Source organism: Monopterus albus, unplaced genomic scaffold, assembly GCF_001952655.1.
Source record: "Monopterus albus unplaced genomic scaffold, M_albus_1.0 scaffold56.1, whole genome shotgun sequence".
Taxonomy (NCBI): domain Eukaryota; kingdom Metazoa; phylum Chordata; class Actinopteri; order Synbranchiformes; family Synbranchidae; genus Monopterus; species Monopterus albus.
This window is the reverse complement of record NW_018127936.1, coordinates 1,109,155-1,120,354: the sequence shown is the minus strand read 5'-3', so window position 1 is coordinate 1,120,354 and position 11,200 is coordinate 1,109,155. Positions and strand designations below refer to the sequence as shown.

Sequence of the window (11,200 nt, the reverse complement as noted above, 5' to 3'; positions counted from 1 at the left end):
AATAATCCTGTAGTCACTATAAATGATTTTTTAAGAGCTGCTAGATCGAATCCTCGGCAAAAAAAATGACATTCAGCATCAACATATTTGCAACGTTATAGTTAATGTAGTCCAGTGGGCATTATATTTTCTGGAGGGGTTCTGGGGGTCTTGCCATTTTTTACAGTCAACCTCAGACCCTCTGGCTTGCAAACCTTAATTTTTACAGACTGGCAAACAGCAGAGTAGTTTTGCTTAAATACTTTTTAAAACAAATTTTTAAAGCATATTAATTACATATTGTTGTAGACCCCTCTGGACTCACCCACAGTACTTTCGCCCCCAAGAAAACAGTTTTAGATTGCATTTATTAAGGTTAATCATGTATTAATTGAGACCAAAAGTGTATTAATATGGTCTTAAAGCAGAAGCAAGGAGAGGCGTTGTAGCAAAGCTGTTTAGTTGGATTAATAGCTCAGTATATCTTGGTTACATGCTGTACAAATTCTGCACCTGAACCACCAAGATGTTGCTCATTTTTATGAACATGGCTGCAGTTCTACTGTTTGTCTCATCCCTACAAGGTGTATGTTGATTAGATGTGTTTGTATTTATGAGGTTGATGTGCTGAGTACAGAAATTCTCCTCTTCACACCAAGGAGAGGATTGTTGCACTTGCTTTCTTTACACTCATATAAACACACTGAGTCTAGGTACTTTCCCTTCATCTACCTCCTCATACACCAACGTAATGCCTCCTTGTGCCATAGAACAAGTTCTGTGTAAAAACAACATTAATTCAGGTCTTGCCTAATTGCATCAGAGATTTAGATCTGTTCTCCTGTACAGTTCCCTGCAAAAGCTCAGACTGCTCCTAATCTGCAGACCAACACAGCACTGGATTGATGGTGGGATTAAAAGAACGAGAGAGGTGTAGCATCCCTCAAATACTGCAGCTCTATCACTGAATTCAGTTTAGAATATTTATCTTTTCCTCTTGCACGCCCGATTGCATCTTCTGTATCTTACAAAGCCTCTCGCTTTGTTTTTCATTTCCGTTTGCGTTTGTGGGGGTGTCTCTCTTTCTTCAACACACACTTAACTAGTCAGTATATTAACTTGCAGGAGCTGTGATGTGATGTAACACTTTTTTTATTAATTACATTGTATCATGACAGACTGGTCCATGTTCAGAGAGAAATCATATCATCACTAGCATCATGACTCACTATGATAGTTTCAACCACGCAACTGTATGACTGTACAGGTTCCTTCTGGTGCGTGTTTCTGTGTGTGTTCCCTAGCAGGGCACAGATGGTTGGCATCAAAACCTTTGCTTTACTGTATCAAATAACATGTTTGCAAAGACAGCTACATTAAGAATATTCCCAGCTTTTACATCGTGTGCGTTGCAGTACAGATGTTAACATGCTGAACAGCATTTTTTAGCAGGGAAACTTTAGTGTCTTGTCATCTGTCCTATCCACAAGACTTCCAAATATCTATTTTTCTACAGCAGCACGACCCTCACAATACAGAGATAAACACAGTAAGGAGGAGCAGTTTTTGTGGCATTACATGGTCCAGGAGGTTGGGCTTCGAGAAGCATCCAAGCACAAGTGTAATCTTAGAGATGACCTTTATGCTATTTCAGCTCTATTAGCTTAGGGTTGTGTGTGTGAGAGAGAGGAGATTAAATGTGATAGGGGTCACAGCATTCCCAAAGGACTGATGTGTATCTGTACTGTATATGGAGAATATATTTTAGTCCACTGACTCTCATACTTTAGCCCAAATTCGGTTCAGTGTTTGTTACAGTGAGGTGATAGGCAAAGGAAAACAGCTGTTAATATTGCTAATATAACTCTGTAAAACCCAGGCTATAGTAAGTCATATAGACAGGAATGCTGATTTTGGAGTCAAGAAATAAAGCGATTGAGTGATTCCATAAATCTTAGCTGCCATGATACCAACCTCAGTCCGACTGGGCAAAGTCATTTATCATAAATTGGAGAACGGCGACAAGAAATCAATTCATTGAATCTCATTGCATTTGAACTAGGATCTGAGTAGAGTCTGAACCTGGCTTATGGATTTCTCCTGTCTGACTCTGGCATCAATCAGATATCTCCATGCACACACACAAACACACCACCAGGAGAATGAGCAAACACCGCTCTGCATCCCAGGGACTGCTGTACTGCATGTCGTTTTGTTTACTTGTGAGTCCCACACATTCTCGCTTCTGAGTCCTTCACTTCTAATATAAAAGAATAAAATAGTACAATCTAGATACTGACACAGTCTCAGACACAGCAGTTAGCAACGCTTAGCTCTTTTTAGCAGCTTATTCACATTTGTACATGTATTTTTGTTCATTCCTCTCACTGTTATTTCATAAAAAAAGGAAAAAGTAGCACTTCTAGAGACCAAAGTTTAAGACTATCACATACAGTATAGGCAGCATAGAAGAGGAAAGGTGGTTCAGTAGTCTATTTTACAGTAGGTCACTTGAATAGGAGAGAAGTCTGATTGTCAGTCCATCCTTTTCTGAGGTGTCTGTTCATACAGCAGTTAGAGATGTAGCAGTTTTCCTCCTGTTATTTCTTCATTTAACCAATATCTTTGAAGCATCAGTGTGAGTATAGCCGATCTTCAGCTGTTGGTTTCACAGAACACTCCTACATTGTGCTGACAAGTCTTCATCACAACAAACATCCCTCTCACAGCTACTTCTTCTTCTCATAAGTGTCAAAACATCACCACTGTCTACGTTGACATAGTTCATTATTAAAAAAAACAAAAAGGAAACACAGCAGGTACACACACAGTGCAGCCAACTGAGATGTTGCTTCAATGTACTCTACTCTTTTGACATCAGAGGCATTTGTATGCACTGTTTGTGTCTTAGTTTTTTTTTTTTTCAACTCAGGTCCCCACCAACCCTGCCCTCTGTTATTGCACAGAGTTATTGTGTAGTGAGTTTTTGTGAGTCGTGTTGAGTACTCACTCAGTGCAAGCTCTACTTGACTGTACAGCATGGATGGATTTTGAGGACTGTGTGAGCCTGCAGTGACAATTCTGCAGCCCTTAACCCTTGCATTCATGATCTGACAGGTGACAATCTCGTAATATGTCAAACTAAATGTACCAGTGTGACAGACTGGTGAAACATCCATCCGTGTTGTAGAGTATGCTGTACATGAGGGCGGGCTTGGTCTCTGTTAAGATAGAACCTGACATAAAAACACATACACACAAGATTCTCTTATACATTTGCAAAAAACATAATTAAATGTTAAGTGTTCAATATCAGTCTTTCTTGTTGCAAAAGGCAACCTCAGATATAGAAAGAAATGTACAAAATGCTTCTTAATTTATAAATAATAATACTTAAAATCAACAATTTCGAGTTAACCAACATCAATACCATCAAGTGCTGTGGTTACTAAACAAATGAGACTTAATTCCAGATGGGTGTTTTACATCTGATTAAAATGGCTGTTAGTGAAACCGCAGTGATTACGGCTTCTGAAAGAGTAAAATATGCCCCAGTAAAATGCAAAAACAAACATTAAATGTGTTTTCTTGCATGCATGTGTACTGTTGAAGCTATATACAGTGTGTCTGTAACCGTTTGACCAGATTATGTGAGCTGAACTGTAAGTGAGTGAAGTGGTTCTCAATAATGAGGAAGTGCGATGAATAACTGAGTATATTTCAGTGTAAGCCAGTGTTGGACTGCCAGTAAAATGTGTGTGTGCGCGGTTGAGGGCAACCACAGGAATGTGATGGGAACATGAAGTTGTGGCTTATAGAACAACTCCAGGCCACAGTAATGATGGATGGTCCCTCTTACTCTCTCTCTGTGGACATTCATGCCTCCTCTTGCGCTCTCTATTCCCCTTTTTCACTCCACTGTCTTCTCTTTCTCCGCATGACCTGTTCTTACCTTTTCACTCCGCTCGTCTCCTCCTTTCTAACCCACTGCTTCCATTCTGAACTCTCTCCCAACCTCTCCATTTCTTCCCAGTATACATTATTACCTCCCCTCTTTCTCCTCTCCACTGCTCCTCATTTCTCTGTTTTCCTCTCATTTACCTTTCCATCTCTCCATCCTTCCTTCTCCACCATAAAACAATAAGTCTTGAATGTCTGTGAGGAGACTGTGCTAATGGAGCCCATTAGGCTGTAATGAAATATACATTACACCATTACAGAGGACAGGGCCTGGCTAAAGCACTGCACCGCTCAAATAATAAAACATGCACAATTCAATTTCCTTCTCGGCCCGTTTTGAGTGTCTTACAGTGAGTGTGTATGTATGAAGATGAAGGGATGACAGGATAAAGTATACAGTTTGTGTGTGTGTGTGTGTGTGTGTGTGTGTGGGTGGGAGTGGGCATTCCCTCTTGCACAGATGTGGTTTTCAAGGATGTCTGAGTGCTGAGCGTCTTGATGATTTAATATGGGTTGACCAGATGAACCACACCTTCTACAGTGCTGCCAACCACACACATGACCACTCAAAACCCAGCCTGTTTTAACAACTCCTTTAACCCCCCCCCCACTACCCAGACCTAGTGATTGTCACACAGCTGTGGACAAATTAATCAATTGACCTCCGACACCAGCGCTTGACATCACAAGTGAAGCATCTGTCAGATGTAGTCCTCATGTTACCCTGTGCTGTGTGACAGGGCAGCCCAGGCCTGAGCAAAGTAACAGAAAACAATGGTAATACAATGCAGTATGCAGATATCAGTGCATATATCCATAAAATCATATATACCAGTCTGTTGCATGAGGAGATATTGTAGCCTCAGTCTTATTCCTGATTTTTTTTTGCTTTCACCACAGCAGCTCAGTTAAGCTTCAACCTTTTTTGGGTCATTATTTGGTTACAGACAATCTAACGCGTACCATTGTGTTAATCATCACCGGTGTAGTCTTTCCTATGAGCCATGTTGGACAAATACTGACATTAATACTGGTGTACAGTTCTGTGAAACTGACAAAGACAGACTGACAGGATGGGGAGGGAAAACACAGTGTCTTTATGGCTCAACATGTCACAGAGCCATGTCCTTTCAAACTACTGTACAGTTTCATATTTACAAGCTAAGGAATGAAGCTTCTGGGAAACCTCCCTCAAGGCCGTGGACCCTTGAAATGAGTCCTGTCCAACAGGCAGCGAGGGATGAGTCAATAAATGTAAAGTCCTGGTAATCAGGTTTAATCAATTTTGCCCCAATCAGTTTAAAGCATTTGAAAAGAAGTGAGAAGCTTTTTTCCTCCAAAATTACTCTTAATAAATGTCTCTTTGGGAAGGAAGGAAGGAGTGGAGATGCACAAAGGAGAGGAAATTGGGAGGAGAGGAGCGATCAGGGATGAGTTGAGGATTTTTTTTTTTTTTCGATTGCCTTTAGGAGTTTGATAATAACCACTTCCTGTACAGCGGCACCTTTCACACACACACTTGCAGTCTTGCACACTCAGAGGTATCACCATGTCCACCTTATCACACACGCATGCAACCGCAAATACACATACACATTTAGTTACACTAATCATCCCGACCTAGATGCACATGCATCCAGAAACTATCCTCTGTCCTCGTGTGGTCAGCCCAGTATATCCAAATATACAGGTGAGGCCTTGGCCAGATTGAGGAGCAGACCATGGATTTCTTTGATGTTCAGTCTCATGTGCGGCTCTCTCTGCCAGCAGCCCAGCATCACGTCATACACTTCTTTAGGACAGGTCCTGGGGCGCTGCAGCACCCTACCCTGGGTTATACATTCTATCACCTAGGGAGCGACAGAAAGACGAGTTTACAGTCAGTGCTGTTCTTGACCCTCTGTTACACACAAAACAAAAGGAGACAAACAGGAATTCAAGCTGAAAAGTGTAATTTTCTGAAGGTTCAAAATGGAGCATCTGCTTGGTAAAGTTTGTTTCACTTCATTGCAGTAGTACACAGTGAAAATGTCACAGTGAATAAACGATTTAATGAACTGATGAAGTTGTACTGCACAGGAATTTTCATCCAGAGAAGTCGCAAAAAAAAACAAACAAGTATTTACTACAGTACACACGCTGTACAGTTAATTTGTCATTGTAGCACACTTCATGTATTAATTTAAAAAACTGATTTCAGCTTTAAATGTATTTTGGGGTGAAGATTTGTGGATTTGCCACTGTGTGCAGAGAAAAGTTGTTCTTAGTTCAAATAGTATTTTGTAAATCAATGCCTGGCAGCAGTTACTGCCATTAGCCTGTAATATAATTAAAAAAATAAAATTTCCTCAAAAATTAAAACTTGCTGTGTATGTGTAATGAATACTATATGACTTAAATTAAACCCCCAGACCATCTCTTAATCTCGCTAAATATCTATTTTAAAAACTAATACCTGAAGATTATCATGCAGAATCTCAAAATTATTAAGGATCTGATCTTTAAGTGTTATCATTTAGCTAATCACACAGTTACTCATGCAGCAAGTCCTCATTTTGTGATGGCAATCGCTGTGTGAGAGCACATATATTGTTCATATCATATTTTGGAACAAAACTTCATATCCTGTATAGACAATATGTGAGAATCAGATTTGGGTCAGGGGTGAGTAAATCGTACATCAGTGGAGGTTTAATAGATGCTAATGGGAAAAGAAGACTGAGGAAGGGGCTAGAGGTTAATTCTGGCTGTAACCAGAGTGAGACATGGTTAGAAAGCTGTAACTAGAGCTGAGGTCAAAATGTATTTCAGGCTGAGGTTAAGGTGTAGGGTTGAAAGGCTCTGTGTGTGCTGTGCTTTCCAGAAACTGGGTAAAGCCTCTTAGTGTAGTAAAAGGAAGATGTGTAAGAAGAATTTATTATTCATTAGAAGTAGCCAGTTTACTTATTTGTTTTCTTTTTGCTGATACAGAACGGCATCATTTTATCATCATGGGCTGGCTGTGTATTAAATACAGTATGTTAAATTGAGGAGGTATCCTCGTTATGTTCAATAAATTATCTGATGTTATTTGAGCAAGTGTTTAACAGAGCTGAAAGTATGAACTTTGTATTTTCGCTTTTTATTTGCACTTTTATAGTCTTAAGAGTTAAATCATTGTATTCCAGACTGTCGGACAGTATCATGTCTCAGCTTGTTCCAACTCTTCACTGGAGCTAGATGATGTTTACCCAGTGTGAAATCCTATTTTTTAATTGGCTGTAACACTCAGTGAAAATATCCTGCATATAGCACATGTATAACAGTGTCACCAGACCATAAAATTCAGTGTGATCCATGACAAAATAAAGGTAGAGTTGTAAGTTCTTTTTGAAAAACAGGGATTCAAAAGCAAGGCACATCAGCTCATGGACCACCCGGACAGTGATGCCAGACGGCCGCACTTTCCCTTCTGTTGCAGTGTGAATGTTGAGCAGAGCAAAACAAGTGAAAGAGCCCAGGAATATTGCACTTTACAATTAATTCAAGATTCAAAACAACTATAAACAACTCACTAAGTTTCTAAGCCACAGAAAACACAAAACATATACCTATGGGAGGCTTGTTCACACAACTGATCGAAGAGTTAGATTTGATTTTTAATGAAAGACTGTTTGCTCATATCTTTGGGCTGCAAAATCTTGTTTGTCATTACTTATTCAGCTGAAGGTGCTTTCAAGGTAACAACTACATAAAGTAATAGCCTTGTGCTTTGGAATACACTTTTTGTTTGGTTTACACCAAGGTGCATCTCTGACTTCGTGCCTGCTAGCGTGTCAAGAAGAATTTAAATGGTTACATCTATATAATACATTACTACACTGTATTCTGTACCTCATTATTGGAGAGCTGGTACCAAGGCTGTTTTCCATAGGTGAAGATCTCCCACAGAACAACTCCTAGACTCCAGACATCGCTTTCTGTGGTGAACTTTCTATACATGATACTTTCAGGGGGCATCCAGCGGATTGGCAGCATGGTGTGACCACCGACCTGTGAATGCACACACACACACACGCACAAGGAAAAAGAGACAGTATAAAGTCAATATAGTGGAAAGACGAATGAATGAAAATTTTGACGTTTTATTTTTAAGCACCTTAAATGAAAGTGTTTACAAGGACACGAGATTCCTGGTTATGATCAGGTTTTTGAAATATCCCATTTTTGTTTGTACATGTAAACATCATATTCTGATTTCAGAAAGCTAGATGATCTTTTATCTTGGTCCTGGAGTACTCCGAAAAAAACTGGGACACTGTTGCATATATTCATTTTATCCTGGTTTCTGAACACTCCCTTGTCTGCACAGGTGCAGCTGCAGCATCAAAGTGACTTAACACAATGTCAACAGTGAAAGCATCTTGCTTTGGTGAAATTTTTTCTTTTGGCAATGAAGTAGTTAAATTCACTGTAATTTAGATGGAGAAAAAGAAATGCTGATCAGTGGACAAGTTAAAGCTAAAGTATGTAGGCTTCCTTATTTTTTTCCAATGGTTTTGTTGTAGAAATATGCTCCAAACCTTGTTTTTATGTGGAGAGGTGCTGCTGAAACCTCTTGAGACCCAGATTTATTGAACAGCGCTGGCAGCAGATATTAGATTCTAAAAGGTTTTGAGCGGGATTGACTTCTCTAACCAGATTTTCAGTTATTTCTGCTTGATCAGTTGGTTTTGTTGCATTCTTTTATTGTAATTTCATAACAAACATCTTTTTTATTATGATCAAAACCTGGATGCTCTTAATAACAAGATAATCGTGTTCATGTCATTACATTAAATGTCATCCCATCTTCTGACCAACACATAGTCACTTCTCTTCTACTGCATTCTGTTCTGTTCTGGGACATCATCTGTTTCAAGTGCATTGCTTCATATTTCTCACAGGAATTTCAATACAATTTAAAGCAGTGTTGCAAACATGTCAATCCCCCAAGCTGCTGCCTGAGGCATTTAAGAGAACGAGGTTTGTAGGCAGGACACAGTGGTTTGTGTCATTTCTGTGACTGTAGCACACCTCACTCCTGATCAGCTCCTAGCTGTATTTTACTGTAATGTGTACGGGTGTACAGGGTATATGGCACTGAGTTCAGGATGCACTAATTAACTGGCTACAGATTCAGGGAAAAATGATCTAATGCAGTATATGATCAGTTGGTGTGAGTTAGCAAAATGTTTTAAAAATGTGTGTGTGCACTGCTAGTGTCCCATGTGAGTAAAATTTAATTAATTGAAAATTATTTTAATTTGACCTTTTCTAATGTCGCATTTAACAGCGCAATGAGTTCTAGTGATTCTGAGAAAGCAGAATTCACCAGCTCGAAGCTCTCTGACAGACATATGGGCTTTTCATTATGCTCTAATCTGAACTGGGCCTTTGGAGCCTGTTTAATTGTCAGATTCATTTGATGTTTTTACTGTTCATAAACACTGACGGCTTATTCCAGACTACCTCAAATTATGAGGCTTGAATCAGGTTAATGTAGCAGCAGCAGAGTTCAAAGTATGAAAAACTTTTCACGGTGACCCATGGATGAAAGTAAGTGAATACCTCAGCCATAAAGTACACACTACCATGGAATTACAACTGTTTGGATAAAAGCTGTAACATCTTGCATGTTAATTATTTGTCACTGTCACTCTCCTTTCCCCACCTTAAGTAGCTTTAAGGTCAGGAAAATCTAATTATTACACAGTGACAGATAATATATATTCTACAGTATATCAGCTTGTTTTCTTTGAAGTTAAGTTGTTTATACTGAGTGAATTATTCAGACCCAGTCATTACAGGAAATGCTGTAAATGTATTTAGTATTTTAGGAAAGTTTGGAATCTCCACTATTAACCCTTTCATGCATAGTGTTCACTACAGTGGACAGCTATTTAAAAGCTGTTTTCTTGTATGTGCATGGGTTCTGATTGAGTAGTTGCATATCATCCACTTCAGTGGACGCTAGTGTGTTGTTCCGTACACTGCCACCCACTGGTCAGCCATTGTAAGTGCAAAAACAAGATCTTAAAACCAAGATGGCTGAACGAAAGCCAGAAAGGCTGATTAGCGTAGGAATAGGGGTTATGCGCAAGTTACTTCCGTATACTGCAAAACAGAATCATCCAAAATCAAAACTTTCCACCGGATTGCCTCTTGGATGGTAAGGTGTGGTGTGGGACTTGGAAATCCCTGCATGCCTACAAAGCTTCGCCACTAATTCCGACTTAAAACAGGCCCCTTGGTCACTGTGCAGTCTGTGAGGAAAACCATAATGACTAATGAAATTCTCCCACAACACTGTGGCAACCGTCTTTGCTGTCTGATCTCTTGTTGGATACGCTTGTGCATATTTGGTGTAATGATCAGTTATGACCAGTATGTTCCTAGTGTCTTTTGAATCTGGTTCTAATGTCAAAAAGTCTATACAGACAAGTTCAAGAGGTCCGTTAACTTTGATGTTCACTAGTTCAGATGCCTTCTGTGCTCTAGCTTTCCGCCTTACACACCTCTCACAGGTTTTACACTTTGTTTCAATATACTTGGCCATCTTTGGCCAGTAGAACCTAGCTCTGGCTAGTTCCAATGTCCTCTCAATGCCCATATGACCCGTTTCATCATGAACACCCTGAAAAGCCCTTTCTCTGTGACTGCTAGGCAAAACAAGTTGATGAAAAGCTTCACCCCTTTGATTTAGAACCTTGCGATACAACACCCCATCCACCAAATCTAACTTTGCCTTCTCTCTTAAGAACAACACCACTTCAGGTATCTCAGACCTCCTATCTATTGTCTCATTAACGGAGCCTGTTTCTACCATGTCAATGACCCGAGCTAGAACAACATCTTCTCTCTGCAATTCTCGCCAATCTTCTAAAGACATCCCGGGTAAAGCTGCCTGACCTGGCAATGGGGCTGGCTCTTCAAAGTCACCAGGAACCGCACTCTCATTACACAAAAGGGTTTCAATAGCAGGTAATCTAATGTCAGAATCCTGCTCACTTTGTTCTAAGGCTGTATGCAGGTAGACACCATGACGTATACAGAACATGCTCACGGTCTCCTTATCAAGAATCTTAAACTCCTCTGGGGACAGGTTAACCCGATCTAGCATACTGGAGATCTTCTCATCCATCTGCCTTGACTCCTCATCCTCCTGAGAGGGTTCATGGGGTCTCCTTGAAAGACCATCGGCATCAACATTATGTTGACCCGATTTGTAATGGATATCAAA

The 11,200-nt window shown here is 39.9% G+C and overlaps 1 protein-coding gene across 2 annotated transcripts in view; it reads right to left on the bottom strand.

Annotated features, from left to right (window-relative positions):
- Positions 1 to 1,115: 1,115 nt before the first annotated feature.
- The window catches only part of ntrk2a (neurotrophic tyrosine kinase, receptor, type 2a), a 100,455-nt gene continuing 90,370 nt past the window's right edge, over positions 1,116 to 11,200 (bottom strand). For both annotated transcript variants that reach the window (XM_020602555.1, XM_020602556.1), the window contains exons 19-20: positions 7,813 to 7,971; positions 1,116 to 5,789 (exon numbers count right to left, since the gene is read on the bottom strand). In XM_020602555.1, the coding sequence (XP_020458211.1) occupies positions 5,604 to 5,789; positions 7,813 to 7,971 (345 nt within the window). In that variant the 3' untranslated portion in view covers positions 1,116 to 5,603. The remainder of the gene's footprint in view (positions 5,790 to 7,812; positions 7,972 to 11,200) is intronic.